This window comes from Mycosarcoma maydis, chromosome 13, assembly GCF_000328475.2.
Source record: "Mycosarcoma maydis chromosome 13, whole genome shotgun sequence".
NCBI classification, from domain to species: Eukaryota; Fungi; Basidiomycota; class Ustilaginomycetes; order Ustilaginales; genus Mycosarcoma; species Mycosarcoma maydis.
The window spans coordinates 539,660-563,665 of NC_026490.1; the positions used below are offsets into that span (position 1 = coordinate 539,660).

The window sequence follows — 24,006 nt, forward strand, 5'->3', positions numbered from 1 at the left end:
CCCCACATCGTCTCCTTTACGCACTGGCACTCTTGCTCCTCGTGGCCTTGCTGCTTATCGCGCAAACACTCGCCATTTTCCCGACCTTGCCCGTAATCTCTCCTTCTGCCTCCCTCTCTCTCTGTCCCGTCCTGGTTGGATCGTCGCTCCAGATCTCGCAAGCGCTCGTTTCGCTTGACAGATGCGCTCCACCGTCGCACCAACGTCGTCCTAGTCAGCGCAGCAGCTGCCCAGTCAAAGCTTTATCGCTCCGGGCGCCACTACTCATTCCTACTTGCCAATCAACCTGACCCAAATCTCCGATTGTCTCCTTCTCCGACTCACTCGCGGACACGCTCTCTCGCTCTCGCTCTCGCCCTCGCTCTCTCTCTCTCTCTCACACACACACACACACACACACACACGCACGCACACAGCCAGACAGCACCATGCCATACGAGTCTCGTCTCAGCGAACAGCAGCGCCGAATCACTGTCCCCTTTATGCATCTCTGAGCCTACTCTCGCCGCAGCCTTCCTCGCTTGCGCAGACAAACACTGCACAGCTAATTCTCTCACTCACGACTATGCAAAACCAACACAACCAGCATCACCCGTCTGGCTCAGCCACGAATCGGAGCCTTGCTCCTCAGGAACAGACATCAGAAATGCCGCCTCCTCTACCGCTGTCGCCGCCGCCTGCTTTCAACGCCCTTTCCTCGGCACCTCCTTCCCCTGTCGGCGAGCTTCTTCCTGCTTTGCCCTCTCAGACTGCCTCTTCCCACCAGCCATCTTCTTCGATAGCCACAATCTCCACCACCAAACACACAACTTCCCAACCATCCTCAGCACATCCTTCGGCAGTTCCATCCGCACAACATCGCCACCATCAGCCCATCGCCTTTCCTTCAGTCTCTCAGGCGCTACCAGATCCCCCTCTTCAAACCAGTACCTCCTCTGCAACCTCTTCCGCCAGGCATAGTCGCTCCTCTTCTCCCGCACCAGCATCAGCACCAGCTCCTCCGCTTCGCACTCTTTCCCAGGGCCCCTATTCGACGGCCAACCTCGATGCCACCGGTGGAACCATCTCCACTCTGACCTCCTCGGAGCGCCGTCAGATCACCGACAGTCTCAAAGCGCACAAACGCTCCTCCTCGCTAGCAACGCTCAAGACGTTTGCTTCTGTCGTCGGCGCTGCCAGCACCAAATCCTCCCCGCCTCAAACCGCCGCCTCTGCTGCTTCAACCGATTCGTCCGCCTCAGCTCTGATGCCCGCGCCCACTCAACCTCCATATCGGCGTGCGCAGACCTACAGGTTCTCTAGAACCCAGTCGGCTGCACCTCCTCAGGCACGTTCGCATGATCCTTCTTATGCAGCTCAATTTGAGCCTTCATCTCACCACGCTTCCCCAGAAGAGTTGGAAAAGGAACAGCAACGCCTTAAAGCCGCTGCTGCCGCTGCTGCTGCAAAGTCGGCCGAGGAGCAAGCTTGGGAAAAGACCCGCGGTGCAGGTAGCGCCGTGCTTGACCTGCTCAAGCTCCCTCCTCTCAGTGATGACGAAGCAGATGATCACCATTCCGGCGCTTCCAGCGCGCAAGGGCGTCAGAGCAGAGCCACAACGCCTGGCTCTGCCTCGGGCTCTGGAACGAGCGACGTCAGTCTCACGACTAGCGCCAACGCCACTGTCAATGTGAATGCCAACGCCAACGCCAGCGGCTCCGGCTCCGGCTCTTCCCACACCGACAGCTCCAGCCGCTCCTCCCACTCCAAGCGCAAGTCTGCCAAGGTTTCTCGCAAATGGGATGCAGAGCGAGTGCTGCCAACGCTCGACGACGTCGAGGCCCGCCATCACGAGCCCGTCACCGTCTCTTCCGCCGACAAACTGCTCAGCCGAGGCATTTCTGAATATACCCTACTCCCCAAGATCCTCGGTCGCGGCAAGTTCTCCAGCGTCTTCCTCGCCTCCAAACCACATGGGCCCACAGGCGAGCCAAAGCTCTTTGCTATTAAGCATACCCCTCTCTTCCCGCACCATCCCCTGATAGCAACCCGTCTGCTGCGCGAACCCACCCTCTTGGCCGAGCTCCCACCGCATCCCAACCTCGTAAACGTCTACGAGACCATTCGTACCCCAGGCCACTTTTACCTCGTCGAAGAGTACCTAGATGGCTACGTCACCCTCGAGGCGCTTCTACTTATGCGTTCCGACGAGCCACCGCCGCACGCTCCCATCCTACCCACTGGCGTTGCCAATTGTGTCCTTGACCAGCTTCTCTCAGCAGTACATGCCATTCACCATCCGCTTCAGATCTGCCATCGTGATATCAAACCCGAAAACATCCTCGTTCACCCCGACACCCTGCAGCTCAAGCTCCTCGACTTTGGTCTCGCCACCCACTTTAGCCGCAGCGAGGCAAAGCTCTCGACTTGCTGCGGCAGTCCCGCATTCCACTGCCCCGAAATCGTCACCGCGCTCCGCAATCCGCTCGGCACAGTACATTACTGGGGCCCCGAGGTGGATGCTTGGACGTGCGGTATTACCATGCTCCGTCTTCTCACCGGGATCCGTTATCCGATCGGCGCCTCTCACACAAGCGTGCGCTCCATGAGCATCCGCGCTCAACGGGCCGTCGCGACCATCAAGGATCCCGAGCTTCGCGATCGTGTCGGTAAGTTGCTCCAAGTCAACGGCGAACGCAGAATGCGCAACTTTGAGGACTTGGTCAAGGCGCTCGAGACATCGGCCGAAGAACCTCCCTATCGTGGTGTCAAAGAGTTCAAAAGCACCACCTTCATCCCCGTGCAACCACAACACAAGATGAATCTGCCACTCGTTGTCGGTCCTGCCGCCGAGGCTGCGCTCACCTCACCGCTGCTGCCGAGCGGTGCCACTCCGTCCGCTTCGAAGCGCACGACACCAATCAATTCGAGACCCACTTCGCCTACCTTGGCCAACGCGGACGTTCCAGATGCTCACCTCTCACCGGCACCCACGCTGTTGCTCAGCAACCCCACCTATCAGCCGGCTCAAAGGATCTTGTCCTACGTCAAGTATTGCTTGCGCTGCGCCGGAATCTTGTATCACTGTTGGCCCGACACAAGCTCCAGCACAAGCCTGCCTCCCACCCCCGGTCCATTTGAGGCCGCGTTTCGAGAGTTTAACAACACGGCGCTCTTGAACACCAGCTCGCGTACCAGCGACAGCACACTGTCCTCAGCACCAACCGATGCCAACGCCCCTGCCTCTCTCTCCCCTAGCACACCCTTTCCCATACAGGCAGCACGCTCCGAGCGTGATCCGTATTCGCACATCCATGTCTTTGAGTGCGTTCTCGAGATCGTCGACCCACCTGAAGGCGCCAACGAACAAGAGCCGTTGTCTCTGGTCCAGTCCATCTTTAGCGCTCTCAGTTTCGGTCGTCGCCCTGCCAATCGACGCAGCCTTTCAACACCGCCAAAGCCCGAAAGCTTACAGCCAAGGGGGATGCCCCGCCCACCAGGTACGCCGGCTGATGCACCAGTTTCCGGATCTGGCAGCGCTACTGGCAAAACTGGCGACGTCAAATGTCTCACCTTTTACCTCGTGCTTCGTTTCCCTCGACGCTCCTCCGGACAGGTCAATTTTGTCTCTGCACGACCCGCCTACAGTCGATCGTCGAGCGTAGCAAGCCATTCGCATCGAAACCGCTCCCGCGCATCCTCAGCCGTGGGCGCAGACAGAGAGGTCGGAGGTCTTCAGAGAGACATCAGCACCGACAGCCTGACGCGCCTCTCCAAGCTGCACAGCAATCACGCCGAATTTGCCAGGGGAATCCATCCACTACGTAAAGCCATGATTGATTCTAACCACACAACGCCTCGTGCAAGTCGCACATCCAGCCCGGCCGTGTCGCACGGGGAACTCAGGAAGCGGGACGCTGTAGAGCGTTATCACAAAGACACAAACGAACGCACCAACCTTGGCCTCACCATCGAGACATCACCCGAACTTTTGCGTGTTGCCGAAATGCAGTCATCCGCCCAAGACAAGGGATCACCGCGATCGGCGCCGAACTCGAGATCGACGAGTCGCGCGCGATCGCGCCGCTCGAGCCGTGCACGCGCTCCAAGCACATCACACAAGGGCTGTGGCTCCAACAAGGTTTTTGTGCATGTCACTGACCATCGTGTACTTGACGCAGTGCGCAAGGCGCTCAGCATCGGTGGCACCACCACCGACTACAACCCGGATCCCGAGACAGACTACGAGGATGCTGCGCAGTGGACGAGTCCTGACCTTCGCATCCGAGATTTGACGCCCGGTCGAGAACCCGATCCAAGCCTTTTTGCTGGCGCACTTGAATCCAAGCTGCGTCGCTCTGCACAGGGCCGACATCGGACGCAATCACTCCGCCTCGCTTCCGGCCTGCCTGCGGCTGTAGCGGAGGGTCAAGATGCTGAAACAAGCGGTGAGACGGGCCAAGCATGTCGACCGACTTGGGTTGATGTGCCAACTGGCGCAAGCGTGCCACGAAGTACTTTCTCGCACGGTAGCGACGACCAAGAGCAATACACACGCGGTCGATCCCTGGGTCCGGCTGGCAGTCTGGGCGCAAATCCAGCCTTGGGCATCCCTTTTGCTGCAAACCCTCCCCGTCTGCGTGCTTCTTCGAACCTTGCTTTTGCCGTCGTTCAGGAGGAGTCCTCGCCGTCCAACACGGAGAAATCCTTGTCACAGTCCAGGGCTTCGCAGTCAAAGACAATGCTCGACCTACAGGACAAGCCAGATGCAGCGCGATCGGCCTGCAATACGTCGGATGCCGATGTCAATGCTTCGAGTTTGAATGCTTTCGATCTGGCCAAGGCAGTCGTCGCTCTGACTACAATGACATCAGCGCTCCTCCAAGAGGCCACTTTGCGCAATACAGCCGAGCTGGAAACGACTGCGTCTGGGATTGCAGACTATCTGCTTGAACTGCAGACCGAGGATGTGGCTCGCTTTGCACAGGAGCTTGACTCGATCTCGTTTGACCTGTTCAAGGCAATGTCGCCCGTGACGGGTCTCGTGGACCGTTCGTCGGGGCAGACGGCGAAGGTGGCTGCCACCGCGAAACAGGTCGTGGATCTGTTAGGTGAGCACGCATCCTCGCGCGAGGTTTACATGGCTGTCGACATGCGTTGTGGTGAGATGCTGGAATCCGAGGCTCGCACTATCGAACTGCTTGACACAGAGCAAATTTGGAGTTTGGCGGCCGAGGCCATCTATTTGATGCGTTTGCTCAACACGGTGCTTCCGCGCATCCGCACCAAGAAGCCGCAGGGCTTCTCACAGGTGTTTGCACGACTACCGCATTGTCTCATGGTGGGGCTCACTTCTGTGGCCGAACACAGCGCCCACGCATCCGAGAAGCTCGCGGAAGAAGCGGTCAAGACATGCTGCTCGACTGCGCTCATCATGGTTGATTGGGAGGCGCGTTGCATGGGAGGCTCGGAGCGGGAACCTGTGCGCAAGACGTCTCGCGAAGCGTTGAGCAGGTTTCTGCAGGGTGTCACGGTTTGCTTGCCTCACCTCGCGGGAGCCAAGACAGCTCTGGCTGAAGAGTACTTTTACACGCAAAATCCCCGGTACGCACCAGCAGGCAAGAGCGCACCTAGCGCTGTGAAATGCAACGAGGCCTTGTTTGCCGAGATCTCCAAGACGCTTGCGTCACTGGAAGTTGACTTGGGATCCATCTGGTCCAACGCTTTGACGGGCATGTCGCGCAACCCAGACGACAACGATGCGCGCGAGACACTAAGCGCGCTAGGAGTTGCGGGATTTGTATTGCACGTGCACCTGCTCTACTCGGGCTTTGCAAGGGTTCGTCCAGCGGAATGGAAGGGTGTGCGGGCGCAAACGCAGTTGGAAGCCGCACTTCCTGTGACGTTGCTGGCAGCCAGCGGACAGACGAAAGCGGCAGCTTCGCCAGATCTGGAAGAGGGCAACGAGGACGCTCTTGCCGATGCGAGCTTACTTTGGATGCAATGGTGTCTTTGCGGGCTTCATCAAGATGCTTCTGCGGACCAGCGACTCTTACCCACCGAATTGGCTAGAAGCCTGGCACAGACGCTGGCTTTGCAGAGCGTTATTTCGCCGAGCCCAGGCGCACGATTTGCGAGGTTCAAGTTGCTGGCAGATGTGTTGGTGCATTGGTGCGACAAGATGGTTGCACTGCAGTTGATCGAGCAGCTGATCACCAGCTCGCCTTTTGCTCAAATGCGCGCTGGCGGCGTGTCATTGCTGCGGCAAGCACTTGTTGCGTGGCTCACGCCATCTACTCGGACCGATGATCAAGGGGATCTTCTCATCCAGACGCTCATCGACCTTCTCAACAACATCACCGTGTTGCCGCCCACGTTGGCAGTGGAAGACGTCTCGGCCGAATCGGTGGCTGAGGAGAGCGGCAAACTTACGGACCTGCTCTCGCTGCTCTATTGGCTCGAGATCCAGCAACGCCATTCGGTGCTGGTGAAGAGGGTGCATACCGAGCTCGGCTACAAGGACAAGTTTGTGGAGCCGTTGAGGAAGGTGCTGGATAGCATTGGCCGTGACACTGATGCGGATGCGAATGCAGATGCGGACGCTTTGCAGAAGGTGCAAGTGGTGCAAACAGCCTTGCAAAGGCTATTGGAATCGTTGGATGAGGAGCACGCCACATAACGTCACAGGAGCCTTAGGATCGAGGACTCTACGCTCTGATGAAATCTCTATTTATTTTTCGTACTTTCTCGGTTTTCGTGTGTTGTCAGGATCGCAAGCTGCTGCTCTGTGCACGGGAGAAAAGCTAAAGTGAGGAGCGGGGTTGAACTAGCGCCGTTCGTCGGCAGGCGCATTCCTGATGAGCAAGCGAATGTTGTTGAGAAAGATGAGGACCTGATCGTCGAAAGATGACCAGTCCTGACTGGATGGTGCGGAGGTGTTGGTGGGGATGGACTTTGCTTGAGCAGCGGCCTGCATGAGTTGATCAACGTCGCGAATTTCGATTTCGAGTTCGTTGATGTGGTCGGACGGTTTTTCGGGGAGGGTGACCTGGGTGAGATCGACGATGAAGTTCTGGTGTGCGTACGAGAGACGGTTTTTTTCACGAATAGATACGTGGTCGGAGGTAGGCTCTGGTGCTGGCAACTCGACATTGATGCTAATTCGGTAGTCAAAGAGACGATATGGACAGTAGATATCTAGATCCGCTATCCTTTGTTTCTGTATGATGCCGTCCGGTTTAATAGCGAGCGTCTCGGCGTCTCTTGTGACGCGCACTTTGCCTTTGGGCGCAGGATGGAAGTAGTCGATCTCCTTGCGTCGATGATAGCTGATCTTGGCTCCCGTGTACGAACCCTCGCTCGACCTCAAGGCGAGTGAGTTCAAGATCCGATTGTAGTGCGCATGTTGCGACTGCACCAACAAACGACATGACCCATCGAAACGCGTCAGTAGACCTATCTTGCACAATCCAGCTTGGCATGCGAGCCGCACCGACTTACAGCACTCATTTGACTCTCGAACCTGGTGTGGCTCAGATCCACAATCGTCTCGTTGCGCACCGGCAGGTGGATCCTCTCGCCGGTCTCCTGCGATATAATCTGACCGATCTTGGCCTCGATCTGATGCAATGCAATGTAACGCAATGCAAATAGATGTGTGAGTGAAGAATAGATTGAATGCGCATCCAGCTTCAGCTAGTGGATACGTACCTCGAGATTCGATCTGCCTCTTCCTTTTGTATAGATCCAATCTCCGACAATGGTGACAAAATCATCCAGCGGATCGACGCCAAAGATGGAGCGTTCTGGAGCGAGCTGTGGAGATGACATGGTGAGCGATGCAGGGACGAGGAAGAACGATGCTTTGTGGATCAACGATGATGTGACAGACAAGCAAGCCGTTCGCCGATCGTTGTTCGCCGATCGTTGTTCGTCGTTCGTCGTTAGTCGATTGTCGTTCGTGGTTGATCGTTGTGCTGTGCCGTGCTGCTGCTTTGAAACAAGAAGCCGGTCAGGGTCCAACTTCACGTTTGCCGCTATCCGAAGTCCGAGATTCGCGTGTCCACGCTCGTGTCGCGTGTCGAAATCCGTGATTCGTGATTGACGGTCTGTGTGTTGACGCCAAAATAATTTGGATTTTGGTGCAATTTGTCCTCTGTGACTTATGACTGCTTCGTCGTGCTTCTAAGTTAATCCGATTCATTCTAAGATTCACGATTTACTACTGTGCACAATTCAAGAAAAGTAAGAAATTCACCGTCGGCTCCATGCTCAGCCGCGCACACTCACGACTTGACTTGCAAACGACTTGACTTGCAACCGACCAACTCGTCTTTGTCAATCGTGAATCATCTGCTCTGCCCACGACACGCTGAGTGGTCATCAGCGTAACAGGTGAGATCTCTTTGCGTGCGCCCATCGTGAATACTTCAATGGATGTTGTAATGATCTCTCCCACTTGATTCGAAGCATCCTCGCAGCGGTTCAACACCGCGCTCACGTCATGGTCGACGACTCGGACAACGATGAGGACGATTTCGAGGTGGTCTCTTCCAAACGAATTGGTTCGAGCCAGAACGGAATGCATGCTCTTGCCAACAAATGTGACGAAAACCATATCATTTATGACGAAACGGTAGCCGCCAAACTCGAGGAGCTCGATGCCGAGGCCGAGTCCGTGCAACGCCAAATTGCAGAGCTGCAAAGACTCAAGGATGCTGTCGTGCGCGAGAGACGTAAAGTATACAACGCTTACCTCAAGACGTTGCAATTGGAAAACTCTGCTTCGGATCGCAAGCTGGGTCTCGACTATACTACCACCTCCTTCTCCTGGAGCGACGATGTTCGGCTCGCTGCACTGTCTGTCTTTGGTATTCCCTCTTTCCGTTTCTGTCAGCTGGGTGTCATCAATGCAGCCCTGGACGGCCGTAACGCTGTAGTCGTGATGCCGACAGGAGGCGGAAAGTCGTTGTGCTATCAACTGCCTGCAATTCTGAGGCGTGGCGTCACACTCGTAGTCTCGCCTCTGATCTCTCTCATGACAGATCAAGTTCTCCACTTGCAGCAAGTGGGTATCCAGTCCGAGCTGCTTTGCAGCACCACTCCACGAGAGCGTTCGAATGCCATTCTCAAGCAGATACGACTCGGTACAACCTCCGAAATCGAGCAAGCCACCTGCTCATCAGGCTGGAATTACCATCAGAACGACGGTATCAAGCTACTCTACGTCACCCCGGAGCGCATCGCAAAGTCTAAAACATGCCTCTCAGCTCTGCAGAGCGCCTACGAGCAAGCAAGACTCTCCCGCATCGTGATCGATGAGGCGCACTGCTGCTCACAGATGGGACACGACTACAGGCCAGACTATGCAAAGCTATCGCTGCTTCGACGACTGTTCCCCAAAGTGCCCATCATGTGCCTCACGGCAACGTGTGGACCCAAGGTGCTCAACGAGATTCTTGAAATCATCGATCTTGAACCCATCACCGAGCCCGACAATGCGGCGCCTAAACGCACCATCTACTTTACAGCTCCACTCTTCCGCCCCAATCTTGCCTACAAGGTGGTGCAGCGTCCGCAACAGACCAAAGCAGCCGCTGAGGCCATTGTCGACTATATTCTCCAGAATCACGCTGGTCACAGTGGGATCGTCTACTGCCTTTCTCAAGCCGATACTCAAGCGACCGCAAAGGCGCTTAGTGAGTTGAGCAGTGGCCGCATAGCCACAGGCTGCTACCATGCCGGTCTTGACGACGCAAGCAAGCACATGATCCATACTGATTGGCGCACAGGTCGCATTCAGGTGGTTTGTGCCACGATCGCGTTTGGCATGGGCATCGACAAGCCCGACGTGCGCTTTGTCATTCACGCCTGCATCTCGAAATCCATCGATGGATACTATCAGGAAACCGGACGGGCGGGTCGAGATGGCCAAGACTCGGACTGCGTTCTGTTCTATCGTCCACAGGATGCCATTCGTATGAGCTCGCTTGTAGCTGGCGAACCGACGGGACGAGAAAAGCTGGCTGCCATGCTCGAGTACGCCCAGTCGGCTCGATGTCGACGTCAGCTGTTTGCAGAGTATTTCTCCGACATGTTTGAAAAAGGCGACGATCAAGCTCAGCAAGTCTGCGGCACATGCGACAATTGCACCGGTAATCGCTCGACGCTGCTCATCGATGCACGCAAAGAGATGTTCCAGCTACTTGCAATTCTGGCCGAGATGTGCAGGCAAGGCGGCAGAATCACTTTGACCAGCCTATCCGATGTAGCTCGCGGTCTGGGAGGCGGCAAATTCAATCTGGATCCAAACCTGACCCACTTGGAAAAACCCAAGTCAAAGTCGAATGGCTCCAACGCGGCGGCCAAGGCTGGAGTTATAGATTTGCAATCCGTTGCTGGGGGCAAGATCACGCTGCATCGCGACGTTGTCGACCGCTTGATCGTGCATGGCATCCAATCGCAACTGATCCAACAAACCTATTCGGCTACAGCATACACCGTCAACGTCTACCTAGAACCGGGCGCCAAAGCGACGCGCTTCCTTCGCCATCCACTTTCGACCATCTCGTTGCATACGCAGCTGGACCTGCTTCCTTCCGTATACATTCTACCGCCCGCCGAAATAGCTATAGCCGCAGCCGGTTCGAAAGCAAGCGTTAAACGAATCGCAACAAACCCTGCGACAGCTCCGAGTGGAGCACAAAATCGGCGCAAAAAGAGTCGTTCCGACACCATCGTCATTCATTGATGGAAATCCACGCTAACATGTCCTCATCACAACCGTGGATTGATTGAGTATTTCAGGTAAACCCGAGCTGCGAGAGTCGACGATCCCTCGTGGCTGAACGAGTTGGTCCATGATCTTACACAGTCGTATTGTAAGCCGTCAAGTGAATCACGAATTTGTGCTTCTTGGCGTCGCCAGCTGAAGCTCGATTTCACCAAGGCGATTATCAATCACGAAACACGAATTTTGAATCGACCTGTTGGCGGGTTTCCGCTAAGTGGTGAGTGAGAAACGTCGTGAGCAGAGTCAGTCACGAGTGAGTGGTCAGCTTTGAGTCGTGAGTGGTGAGTGCTGATGTCTCACTTTTTCATTTTGGTCTGGCACGTCGGCTAAAGAATCACGAATCACAAACATGCAACCCGGAATCGTGAATCGTGAATCACGAATGAGGGTTCAGCTTCTTCTCCGTGCTCATTCACGATTGCGTACTCCATCAGTGTTATTCGTGATGTTATTCGTGATTGACGATTGCGCGTCTGCCAGCCGCACGCCGCGATTTAAAAGTTGTAAGCACACAAAGCCATAACAAGTGCCGATTCCCGATTGGTGCCAGCTTGGACATGCATTCGTTTCGACTCGACTCGGCTCGACTCCATCAACACCTCACCCTCACCCTCTTTGGTGTTCATTGCCACGCCATTCAGCAGCAGCAGATATCCTCACGCTGCGTTTCATGGAAGCAGCGCCGTCCTCATCGATCCGTCTTCTCTAGCGACCCTCTGCAATCGTTGTGGCGAGTACCTTTCCGTCCATGCTTGCTTCGACATAGACCGGCGCAGCGCGCTCGCACCAATAGCGCATGCATGCCACCACATTGCTGATCACAGCGCCTGCTCATCATGTCGCTATCGCCCACCCTGGCGCCGCCTGGCGCTCTAGCCGAAGTGCGTCTGCTCGGCTTCTTATGGGCTGCTCGCCAAACCAACCTTTCTTTGTTGACAACTAATGCAACAAACGCACTCACCAAATCCTTCGATGCCACAGGCATGCATACCCAGGCTGTAGCTATCGCACCAGGCTCCAACCCACTTATTTTTGCGGCTCAACTCTCTCCTCTTCTGGTCAGCACAATCTTTGTTGTTGCGCCTCGCTTGCTCCGCGCTGCTCGCAACATCTTTCTCAGTACAAAGCCTGGCGATAGCAGTGCTGCCTGCCCTCGTTCCGTTTTCAACTACTTTGCACCGTTCGTGACGGAGGAGGATGTACGACGCCATCGGCTTGAGTCGCTCAAGCATTCTGTTCCAACCACAAACATCCACGTAAATGGAGCAACGATCTCGGCTATCACCGCGACCCACTTGTTTGGCATGGGGGGATTCGCAAGGCAGCGCAGACGCCTCAATCGACTCCTCTTCATCAGTCTTTTTCAGGCAGCAGCATCTGCCGCTCTCTTGGGCTGGACAGTGACGTCCTTCGAACAGTCGCGAGTGCTCAGTGGCCTTTCTCCAGTCACCGCCTGGATCACAATCTTTTTTCGATTGCTGCTCCAGCCTCCGCAGACGCCAAGCTTCGACCTGGTCGCCTTGCTGCTCTCGCTCAACGTCAGTGCTTGGATCGACCTCTTCACTTTTGTGCCCGTGTTCACCGCTCCTTCCACCACCGCCAAGCTGGATGCCGTGCTGAACGCTCGACTTCTGCTCAGCGCCACGAATGCGATCATCTGCATCTATGCTGCATCGATTTGTCTGCGTATGCCAGTCGCACAAGGTGGTTACGAAGCCGTCGTGGATCTCAGCGAACGTGTTCGACAACACACGGAGTCCGTCCCTAAAGTTCCCTCTCACCAACACTCGGCCGCCGTAGAGTATCGACTCTGTCCTACCTCGCCCGAAGATTACTGCAGCCTCTACGAGAATCTTTCATATTCATGGATGGCTCCCATCCAGAAGCTGGCTCTAGAGCGCTCGCTTGTTCCTACTGATGTTTGGCGTCTTCGATCCATCAACGATACGCGTCTGCTCTATCACAAATTCAAAGCTCTCGAGCAGCCTCTGGAGGCAGCCGGCTACAAACCTCGCCTATTGTCCCGCATTCTACGTGCCAACGCCAACGATATCCTCCTCGACGCTTGCTTCAAGCTCATCAGCGTGAGCTTTGCCTACCTCGGCACCTACATTCTGAAAAGCATCCTTGACGAAATTCAGATAGCAGCAACGCACCACGAGAGCAGTCCTAACAAAGGCGACAGCCCCTCTGGTGCGCAGTGGACGCCTCGTCAAAGGGCATTTGCCTACGCATGCATCGGCCTCTGCCTCACCGTGGTGCGTTTCCTAGCCGAGCTCCAAAATTTCCACCACGCTCGTCAGGTTGGTCTAAGACTGCGGTCTACCCTCGTTGTCTCTCTCTTTGAGAAAGCGCTCAAGAGGCGAGACCTCAGCGGTCAGACAAAGTCGTCATCGGCGGACCTTCCAGACATGTCTGAGAATTCAGTAGAGACGGAACCTGACAGTGCCACACCAAGCTCTGTCGTATCTCACAGTCCGAGTGGCTCGGAAAACGGGACATCTGTTGCCGACGCAAACGCTATCGCCGCGAACGATTCGTATCTGCAGCCGCAAAGACGAGGAGACGTGCGCCAGAAGCAATCCTGGAGTTCGTCACTCCGCGTCAACAAGCTAAAACAGGTTTCCTTCGACTCGCTTCGATCCAAGATCTGGCAGCAATCGCCTCAAAGCAAGAGCAAACGAGCGCAAGGGCTCAAACAGCATGAGGACGAGCAGGGCGCTGACGTGGGCAAGATCGTCAACATGATGGCATCGGATGTTAACATCCTCTTGCGCATGGGCTGCGATCTCCATCAGCTTTACGGTGCCCCATTGGAAGTCACCATCGCCGCCATTTTTCTTTACAAGCTTATGGGCTGGAGCGCACTGGTTGGATTTGGTATTCTAGTCGCAGCGATTCCCGTCAACTATGTGTGGGGTGAAATTGCCGTCAAGAAGCAGCGCGAATACAGTTCAGCGCGTGATGAACGCATGGGCCTAATGACCGAGCTCATCGACGCCATGCGCTTCGTCAAGATCCAAGGTGTCGAGCCGCAATGGGAGGAGCGCGTAGCATCGGCTCGACGTAAAGAGATCCACAAACTGATCTGGTCGCGCGTCATGACGTTTCTCTTTGAGCTGCTTTGGACCGTGATTCCTGTCCTCGTCACACTGGTCAGCTTCTTCTTCTACGTCAAGGTGGCGGGAGAGGAGCTTACTGTTTCGACTGCGTTCACTGCCATCGCTCTCTTCACCATGATACGACCACCTCTCAATGCTATTCCCGGCTTCTTGATGGGAGGTCTGATCGCTATGGTCAGCATCCAGCGACTTGAATCGTTTCTCAACGAGCAAGAGGTCGAGGAAGCTGTCAGTCAGCTCTCCAGGCAGCGCTCATCACCACCAGACAGAAGTAAGGACCAATATGTCGACGGAGCCGATAACGGGATCCAGATGACGAGTGATATGTATGCCAGCGAGCTTGCGATCAAAGGCTGCAGTTTCTTTTGGCACAATACACAGACAACTATGCGCCCTGAGCCAGGTGACGATAGGACCGACGAAGCTTCTGCGAGCGATCCGCACTATTCTAGCTTTAGCCTTCGCGACATCGACGTCAGCTTCCCCGCCGAAAAACTCACGCTAATCATCGGACCGACTGCCTCAGGCAAGAGCAGCTTGCTCGCAGCCATCCTGGGCGAGATGCTCGAATCGAAAGAAGGCACCGTTGTTCGCAACAAGTTTGACAAGCATGGCAACAGTCTTTTCAGTTATGCAAATCAACTGCCATGGCTCGAAGCCGGCAGATCTGTGCGGGACAACATTCTCTTTGGCACTGCCTTTGACGAGGTCAGGTACAAGTTGTGTATCCAGGCTTGTGCGCTTCAAAACGACCTTGACTCGATGGACGATGGTGACTTGACAAACATCGGCTCACACACTGTATCCGGTGGGCAAAAGGCGCGTATCTCGCTCGCTCGTGCTTTGTACGCGCGCTCCAACACTGTCCTTCTCGACGATGTCCTATCAGCCGTCGACGCACGCGTGCAGAGCCATATCGTGAAGAACGCAATTTTGGGACCCATTGCCAGACGTCGTCGGATCGTCATGGTCACCCACCATGTGCACCTTTTGGTCGATCACGCGGCATTGGTGATCAGTATGCATAACGGACGAATTCTGCATCAAGGGAAACCTGCCGAATTGCAAGCGAAAGGTCTGGTCCCCTCTTCACGCCACAATGGAAAAGACAAATCACGTGGTGCTCGGGCAGAGGCAGGGGCTGTGGATCGCGATGCTGACTCGAAGGAATCTGCTCATCTGTCCGGTCTCTCTCCTGACAAAGATGCGGCTGGTGCAGCTTCAAATGATGGCCTGACATTGGCGGTCACACCGAAGCGTTCGATGGAGCTTGCGTCAGGAGCTCAAACTCCGCGTCTTTTGCACCAGGAGGAAAAGCGCAGAGAAGGGGCCGTCAGCTGGGTTTCTTACCAAACATACCTGCAAGCGTCTTCGCTTCGCATTTGGGCAGTTCTGGTCTTATTTCTGCTGCTGCTGCGTCTGTCCGAGTCGTTCGGCCAGTATTGGCTCAAGGTCTGGGGCGAGGCTTATAAAACCTATGCTCTGCATTCACTTTCGTCCTTCATGATGACGATGATGCCCTCTCGCCTTCCATTTGACTTGCCCCCAGCTGAAGGACACGCTGGCTTCTACTTGGCCGTCTATGGCTTGAGTGGCTTTGCGGTCATTCTGTTCAACAGCTCTAGGGCTGTCTGCTTCTACGTTGCTTCGGTTCGAGCATCGCAGAATTTGTTTGCGACCCTCTTGGCCAACGTTATGCGTGCCCCGCTTCGATGGTTCGACGTCACTCCTGCGGGTCGAATCATGAACCGCTTCGGAACGGACATGGACTGCATCGACAACGTCTTGCCGCAGTCGATCATGAACCTTGGCAACAACGCCTTTTCGATGGCCGCCTACTTTTTGATCTGTGTCGTGATTGTTCCCGCGTTCTTGGTGCCTAGTTGCTTGCTGGTCTTACTGGGTCCTTGGCTGGTAGGCGGGTTTCTCGCATGCACGCGGGATATGCAGAGGATCGAAGCAACCTCGACCTCGCCTATCTACGGACACTTTCAGCAGGCGTTGTCCGGCATCGTCACGATTCGAGCATTTGGTGCGGAACCGCGCTTGCTCGAATCCATGCTGGATGCAGTCGATCTGTATCAATCGCTGTGGTGGGCTGTTTGCACCATGGAAGTGTGGCTCAGCTTTCGGTCGCAGATCTTGGGTGGCGTTTCAGTCTTTGTAGTCACTCTGCTGGCTCTGTCGGGCGCCGTGTCACCAGGTTCGGCGGGTCTGGCCCTGTCGTCGGCGCAACTCCTGTGTCAATTGGCGTACTACCTTGTCAACGACTTCAAGAATCTGGCCAACAGCTTCAACTCGCTCGAACGAGTTGCAGAATATCAACAGATGCCGCGCGAAGAAAACGACCAAATCGTAGCTGGATATTCGACCCGGCTCGTTCCGGCCGCATGGCCGTCGGCTCGTGGGCGCATTGTCTTTGATAATGTGAGATTGCGGTACGCTGACGATTTGCCTGACGTGCTCAAAGGGGTAAGCTTCGATGTCAAGCCTGGAGAAAAGGTGGGCATCATCGGACGAACAGGAAGCGGCAAGAGCAGCCTGGCGTCGAGCCTGTTCCGGGCGGTCGAGCTGAGTGGCGGTCGAATCTTGGTGGATGATATCGATATCAAGACGATTCCCCTTCAGCAACTGCGTAGTCGACTGAGCATAGTCATGCAGGATCCGGTGCTGTTCTCTGGCACGGTCCGAGACAATCTGGACCCTTTCAACGAACATGGGGATGCAGAAGTGGTCGATGCACTTGTCAAGGTTGGGCTCGCTTCGCCGACGGGCAGTCGCGACGACAGCGACGATGATCAAGATCAACTGGTTGATCTATCGGGGACCGACGCTGGAGCGCATGCGAAGCTGCCTCTAGGCTCGAGTATGCGACTGAGGCTCGATACACGCGTCTCTTCAGGCGGTGCTAACTTTTCTGCTGGCCAAGCGCAGCTTCTCTCACTCGCGCGATCGTAAGTACTGCAAGCCTGTAGCACCATTACCATTGCTTGACTCACTGACGCACGCTGACGTGTTTCGCCCTTGTACGATGGTTTGGCTCTTGACTACACAGTCTGCTGCGCTCGACGCGAATCCTCATCTTGGACGAAGCTACCTCATCGACCGACATGCACACGGATGCCATGGTGCAACGAGTCATGCACACAGCGCTCAAAGACTCGATCGTCATCTGCATAGCGCATCGTCTCAAAAGCGTGATCGACTATGACAGGATTCTGGTCATGCAGAACGGCCAATTAGTCGAATGCGGAAGCCCGAAAGAATTGCTCTCCAAGTCGGACACGGACGAAAGCGCATTTTTCAAGAAGCTTTGCAAACACTCGGCGGAGTATAAGGAGCTTTGCGCTTCTGCTGGTGTTGAGCGCATCTGATATTTTATCGTACAGCTTTCAGGCTGTGGTTTTTGAAGAGGTGAACTTGGCGTTTCAGGAAATTGTAACTCCAGTTAACTTAGTTCGGAATGGTGAATTATACCAGAGGCTGCGAGTCAGGATTTGAACACGGCTAAACGGTGGATTGTACTGCATATTGGGCGTGGTGAGGATGGAAGGGATCTAGCTTGTGAGGGATGATGCGGATTGCAGCTGTTGGACCATGAGCGAGGTGAGACTGGGGAGCTTGTGCCAGTCTTGCTGTTCTTGGTGCTGGAGGATGGGGCCGATGTAGACGACTGAGATGTGGATGAGGTCGAGGATCGAGGTGTCGGAGATGGGGTGGTGGTAGGTGTTGAGGATGTGGATGCACTTTGCGACGCGTTGGATCTGACGACGGAGGCTGATTGAGAGGTCCGCGTCGTTTTGGTCCGAGTAGGTGGCATCGATGTCCATGCCGATTCCGGAGCCTGCGAGGCCTGTTTGATCGGCTGCAGATGCAGAGGCAGGGGCAGTTGCGGTTGTGGACGAGTTGGACGGCTGAGTGTAGGCAAAGTGCTTGGCGATCCAGATGTAGCCGTTGAGGCCGATGACGAGGTCGACGTCCAGCTGCAACTCGTCGTGCTTGAGATGGACAAAGTGAGATTTCAGACGTTGGATCAGGTTTGGAGAAACAGTGACCAGGATGCCGTTCCTCAGCTTGCCATAGCGAAGCGAACGTGTGTGCAGAGCCGACGAGTTGTCCTGAAACATCATTTGCACTTCGGCAACCAGTAGGTCGTTTTCCTGGAAAAAACTTCGCATCTGCAACTCGTCACTCTCGATCTTTCGGCGTTGAATCCCCCCAGGAAGATTGATCGACGACAGTTGAAGTGCAGAGTCGGTCTTAGCGTTGATATCGACCTTCCAGCGTTTCGGACCCACTTCGGTGATCCGACCGATCACCAGATCTCCCACTTCAGCCGCATACCGCGAGCGCGCCGGGCGCACAGATATCAGCTTGTTGACGCGTTCCACCGTCCCACACATCGAAGACAGAATCTCGTCCGTGTCCGCTGACAAAAACGTACCGTGACCCTTCATAAACACATGCGAAGACGCAATGCTGCCACCAGTCACCGCAATTCGTACATCTCCCATCTCACCATCGTCTGCATCCATCTCGTCGTGTTCCACATCCATATCATCCTTTGTGAACGTTGGAGCGTAGCGAGAAAGACGCCAAGACGACGATGCCGGATGTGTTTCTCCCGAGTAGTGCACCAGCCGCGATGGCGTATTGCATCCTTCCAATCGACGCTGCGATAATGTTGTCTTGCTGTTCCATGTCGATGGCCGTGAGCTGGTGGCGTGAATCACAAACGCCGGCAATGCGTCTGCTCCAGACATCTTCTCTCCTTCATCCACGATGGTGCTTGTTGTCGTTCTGTAACGAGACCGCTTGCGAGATACGCGATGATCATCTAGCTGCTGATGGTGTACAGCCAAGAAGAGCCTGATGATGCGATTTTGAGCATCTTGTCAAATTCACCAGGCGTGAACGATGCACCTTCACGAATTTCGAGACTCAAAATTTCCAAGCGCCGCCTCCACTCATTCACCAGCGTTCGCGTGCGATCAGCCGTCTCGTCTCCGATCGGGGCCTGATCCCGATCCCAGCTCATCTTCTGCAGCGCCGAGCCAACATTCACGATTCACGATTCACGATTCGTGATTGTGCATTCCATCCGACGTTTGGGCGATTCATAGTTGGTGCGAAGCATGGATGAGATTCAATGCAAAAAGACAGCCACTATACCGTACAAAACAAGGTGACTTTAACAGACATGTTGGTACAAAGTTTGATCGTACACGTGCGGGCGAACATCCGCTTTAGAGGAGGAGCAAATCAAGCGCCTATCCACGGACTCGCTTTAAGGACTCGCGTCGACGTTTCAAGTCATAAGCACGAGTAGGGCTGTAGTCGTTGTTGCCGCTGCGCCGCTTTTGCGGGCTGATCGAAGCGGGATGACTTCGCGATAGCTCGGCGGAACGACTTGGTGTGCTGCTGAAGCGTGTCGTGTTTGCGAGTCTGAGGAAATTCTCGGCTTGTTCGAAGTCTCCGCGCGAGGTTTTGAGGTATTCGAGTGCTAACGCTGCTCCGACGTCGTACGTATCTTGCATGCTGTCCATCCAGTTGTCAATGAAGTTGCGTGCAACCTTGATGTTTCCGTTGAACCGCACGAGCAGATCCTTGCACTGTTGCCGATTCAGGTCGAAATCCTTACGGAACGTCTCGGCGTCAGCACGGTATCGTAGGCGCGCAGCCTCAAACTGAGGATTCGATCGATTCGTTCGGCTGAGTGCCGGTGCTAGACTCGTAGCGGTAGCCTCAGGCAAGGGACTCAGGCTCGACAGCTGTCGTGACGGCTGTCCATCCTGCAGGTGTGATGTCGTCACTTCAGTGGCATGGTTGGTGCTGAGCATCGGTGCACGATCCAAGCGACTGGCACTTGAACTTGACGATTGGGTAACAACGAAAGGCTCTGCAGTCGGCCAGCGCCCACGCAGTGCAGAAAAAGATGCGGCGGAGAGATTGCTTGTCGTTTTCTCAGAAAGTGCCAACTCGTCGTCCTGACCTGGATGTAGACCTGGATGTAGAGATAGCGAGGCGTGGCGAGTTGCTGCGGGCCTTTGGTTTCGGGATGGCGTTGCAAAGTGACCCAAGACACGATCAGAGGAGATGAGCGGCTGCTGCAACTTTGGTGGGACTGTTTGCTGATGAGATTGCATGTTCGGAAGCGATGGCCGCGAACGAGCCTTGAGAGCGTGTTGCTCCTCATCGCTATCCATGGTGAAGTCGTAGAAAGGAGCATCGCGGTGCTGGGCGAGCACAGGTGTACCCGCCTCTACCACATCATTGGAACGAGGCGCAACCAAGTGCCCTTTGAGCGAAGCTGATAGCGGCAGTAACTTTGCTGATGAGCTGGTCGGGTAGACGCTCTGGCCATGATTCGAATCAGCCTTTGATAATTCCAAGTCCTTTACACCTGCATTACCAGCAATAGAAGGTGGCAGCAGTGGAACTTCAATTTGTCCTCTGTCAGAGGGAGAGGGCTCTGCCAAAAGATTTGCGTCTTGAATCGAATTTTCGACCTCGTCTCGATCCTCCATCGGGGGCGGTAGTGTCACTGGTTGGTGCTCCGGCGTGGAGCGCTCTGCGACAGATCGTTGGTCGCGAGGATGCTGGTCGGCAGCTTTCTCGATGGCTACTGCATCGCTTGGTGCAGAAGTGGGCTCGTTCGCAGCATCTGGCCGTTCCCTGCTTTGTGACGCTGTCTCAGGCTCCTGCTGGCTCTCTGGGTCCTGTTGGCCGGACGGCTGGTTGGAAGAATGCTGGTCGGCAGCTTTCTCGATAGCTACTGTATCGCTTGGTAAAGAAGTGGGCTCGTTCGCGGCATCTGGCCGTTCCCTGCTTTGTGACGCTGTCTCAGGCTCCTTCTGGCTCTCTGGGTTCTGTTGGCCGGACGGTTGGTTGGCAGAATGCTGGTCGGCAGCTTTCTCGATAGCTACTGTATCGCTTGGTAAAGAAGTGGGCTCGTTGGCAGCATTTGGCTGTTCTCTGCTTTGTGAGCCTGTCGCAAGCTCGTCTTCACTCTCTACGTGGCTGGTGCCGTCTTCTTGACCTGAGTCATCACCTTGTTGCCGTTCAGTAATCATGATGCTAGCGATGCGTTTGTAGAGGGGACGATTCCTTTCAAAGTGCTTTCGCCATCCTTGAGATGTGTGATTGGGGTGAGCGGCGCTCAAATCCTCCCAAAACTTTGAGGTCGGTCTATTTAGGATGCGATTTTGAGCCGAACGCGACAGGTTTCTTCCCTTTTCGAAGACCAGATCGACAAGCGCATTTATCAACATGTCCTTTGACGCTTGATCATACAAAGTTTGCGTTTTTTTGGCGGGCTGTGAAGGAGGTTCGTGTCGCTCGGAGCGTTGGTGTGGGGAATCAGAGTAGCTGCTAGATTCGGAATTTCGGCGACGGTCTTGATTTAGTTTTTGTGAGGCGCTAGGACGCAACGAAGTGGCACGTTGGATACGGTCCAGGATGGTGGGAGAATACTGCTGTGGATCGGATTCCTCGTCGACGGAAGGCGATGCTCGACTCTGTGTGAGCAGGTTGGAGAGAGGAGGCTCGGTGAGAGGATCTGATTCCTCCGAGAGAGGCGACTCGAAACCTCGGAATAAGCTGGTGGGGTTCTTGTCGACACTGTTGAGTGATGTGCCCGGATTGGGTTGGCGTATTAGCAGATCTTGATCGTCGTCGTCTGGCTGGCTCGAGGCTTGTTGGACAGGCTGTGGGTAGAGATCGTTTTGAGAGGGTATGCTTGGCTGGGTTTCCTCTTGTGGTTCTGATTGGGGCTCGGGCGATGCGCAGGGCCACCCATCAGAGGGAGCGGATTGTTCGGACTGCTCATGGAGACCGGGTGGGGCTGTGTATTGGGATCTGAGGATGCGAGCTTGAAGTTCGGATGGAGCGTCTTCGAGGGCTTTGCGGCGTGCGACGAGGACTTGCTGCTTGAGATTCCAGCCTGTGTCAAAGTTGCTTTGTAGGTAAGTCTGAAAGCTCTGATGGGTATGGGTAGGGTGACGAACTGCAAGCTCTCTGGCAGCGGCGTTGAGGCTCCAAGACGATTCTGGCTTGTCGACAAAGTAGAAAACCATTGCTTGACGATCGGATTCGGTGAATGGGTTGCGACCATTGGGGGCGCGAGGAGCAGGCGTGGAACTGGCTTGTGCTTGTGGGGAAGGGTGCGAGAGAGGTGGATCGTACTTGTACTTGGGATCGAGAGAATCGAGCAGTTGGGCTTGAGCAGCAGAGTCGAGGATATAGTCGGGCATGACAACGGGGATGGGCTGACCCATCTGGTTGGCGTCTCGAAGCAGCTTCTTGGAGACGGTTGCGAGGTGTGGATCAACGACGATCAAGTGGGCTTTACCAAGGCGTGGTTCGACGACTCCACCGTGAGCTTTGATGGTGATCTGAAGCTTTTTTGTGAGTGAATGAGAGAGCTCACGCGGCAGGTGAATGTGCAAGGGTACATCAGGAGACGTGCTCTTGAGGAAAATTTTGGACTTTGAGGCCAAAGCGGTCGAGGTAGAGGATTGCTCGGAGGATGTTGACATGGCGCCTGGGTTGAGCGGAGGAAGGAGACGATTGGTGTTTGATTGTGTGTCAGGGTCGCCAGGTTGAATGCTTGGCAGTGCGAGGGTGGAGCTATCGACCATGGGCAGCGTGGCTCGAGAGGTGGAGGCTAGCGCGAGTTGATTGGGTTGCGATAAAGTTGTGACTGGCTTGACGAGCTTGTTGCTGCTGTGTGATGTCTTCATATTTGGAGTGCGACCTTTTCAATGCGAGACAGGCTCGTCGCTAGGAGCTACGTGGATGTGCAGCGATGCATCGAGACAAGTTTGTGATATGGTGAGGAATGGTACTGAGTCAGTTGGTCGCCTGATGGAGGCAGATTGGCAAGTGGCGGCTGAGGCAAGGTGAGGTCGTTCGGAGAAGGCTGAGTCGACCAATCACAGAATGGCACCGCGGTTCTTGGCGTTGCGTGCCGAGAAAAAACACCCTTGCCGCGAACTGTTGATTTGATGAACAGAGTGCACGTAGTGGGTAGGACAGAGAGAGAAAGAGATAGACAAGAGAAAGGAAGGGAGGGAGGGAATGGCTAGTAGCGTCCTCCACCATTCATTCATGATGTGAAGAGCATGGCAGAAGAACTAAAACCCAATTTCGATTTCGCACGTTGTGATTCGCGATTGACGATTCGCGATTCACGATTCACGATCCAAGATTGACGATGACGATGACGATTTTGTTCGCGTCTGTGCTTTCGCGTTGATAGCACAGTCTTACTTGACCCGCGACGCCTGCGAATGAGCAGCGCTTGCAGCACGTGACAGCCAAAGACGCGGGACGCGGGACGCGGCCCAACTCCCGTTGTGCTAATAAAAGAACACGATTAACATTATCATAACATGTCGCGACGAGCCTCTCGTGTTAGTAGTATATACAGTCACGAGTACAGTACAGACACGAGGTGTTGGAAGAAATTGAAGCCATCTAGTCTCGACTCACGACTTGGAGTGTTGGCCAATTTCGACAAGTCCTGGCTCGTACCGGCAAATTGCATGGACGACATGCTGATACTTGATGTTAACTGATACTTGATGTTAGGCGCCCTGTCTGGGCTTCTTTCTGAGCAACAACGGCCAAGACCACCTGGCTCGGCGCGAAAAGCGGTGCCAGTCAGGAGCGAGTGAGTGTCAGGCTACACTCAGCTGCTAGGCTTGTATTATCAGGATGATCGTTCGACATTCTCAAAGCTGTCAGTCTAACAGTGAGCGCGTGTCACTATGCATCAACCGCCGATTTACTTGAGCGTTGTCACGATCTGATGGCAAGCATCGCGGGAGGTGACGTTAGCTTTCATGATTGGGTCGTGATGGTGGGATGCGTTCCTACAGCGTTGGTGTGAAGGAAGCGTCGTACAAAGTGAAGCAAGCGAGCGAGCGAGCAAGGACAGATATTCGTGATTCGTGATTGGACTCGAATCGACCGGCTGCTCGCTTTATTTGCCGAGTTTACGGCTAAATGGGATGGGATGATCGTGAATGAATCCAACACTCACAACTTGACACCCGTGACTTTCGTGTAACTATTCACGATTTACCCTCTTTTCTAACTCACGACTTATTC

General features: G+C 54.9%; 6 protein-coding genes across 6 annotated transcripts; 3 read left to right on the top strand and 3 right to left on the bottom strand.

Moving 5' to 3' along the window:
- Positions 1–646: 646 nt before the first annotated feature.
- UMAG_04671 (uncharacterized protein) lies at positions 647–6,658 on the top strand (the record flags this gene model as incomplete). Its single annotated transcript, XM_011392642.1, has 1 exon — positions 647–6,658. The coding sequence occupies one exon, from the start codon at positions 647–649 to the stop codon at positions 6,656–6,658; it is 6,012 nt and encodes a 2,003-aa protein (XP_011390944.1).
- Positions 6,659–6,805: 147 nt separating this feature from the next.
- On the bottom strand, positions 6,806–7,809 carry UMAG_04672 (uncharacterized protein; the record flags this gene model as incomplete). Its single annotated transcript, XM_011392643.1, has 3 exons — positions 6,806–7,390; positions 7,480–7,599; positions 7,690–7,809. 3 exons carry the CDS (start codon positions 7,807–7,809, stop codon positions 6,806–6,808), a joined length of 825 nt encoding a protein of 274 aa, XP_011390945.1.
- Positions 7,810–8,482: 673 nt separating this feature from the next.
- UMAG_04673 (uncharacterized protein) lies at positions 8,483–10,729 on the top strand (the record flags this gene model as incomplete). Its single annotated transcript, XM_011392644.1, has 1 exon — positions 8,483–10,729. One exon carries the CDS (start codon positions 8,483–8,485, stop codon positions 10,727–10,729), a length of 2,247 nt encoding a protein of 748 aa, XP_011390946.1.
- Positions 10,730–11,607: 878 nt separating this feature from the next.
- On the top strand, positions 11,608–17,267 carry UMAG_04674 (uncharacterized protein; the record flags this gene model as incomplete). Its single annotated transcript, XM_011392645.1, has 2 exons — positions 11,608–16,847; positions 16,949–17,267. The coding sequence occupies 2 exons, from the start codon at positions 11,608–11,610 to the stop codon at positions 17,265–17,267; spliced, it is 5,559 nt and encodes a 1,852-aa protein (XP_011390947.1).
- A 183-nt stretch (positions 17,268–17,450) lies between these two features.
- UMAG_11761 (exosome non-catalytic core subunit RRP4) lies at positions 17,451–18,656 on the bottom strand (the record flags this gene model as incomplete). Its single annotated transcript, XM_011392700.1, has 1 exon — positions 17,451–18,656. The coding sequence occupies one exon, from the start codon at positions 18,654–18,656 to the stop codon at positions 17,451–17,453; it is 1,206 nt and encodes a 401-aa protein (XP_011391002.1).
- A 507-nt stretch (positions 18,657–19,163) lies between these two features.
- Positions 19,164–22,634, bottom strand: UMAG_04676 (uncharacterized protein; the record flags this gene model as incomplete). Its single annotated transcript, XM_011392646.1, has 1 exon — positions 19,164–22,634. The coding sequence occupies one exon, from the start codon at positions 22,632–22,634 to the stop codon at positions 19,164–19,166; it is 3,471 nt and encodes a 1,156-aa protein (XP_011390948.1).
- Positions 22,635–24,006: the final 1,372 nt, after the last annotated feature.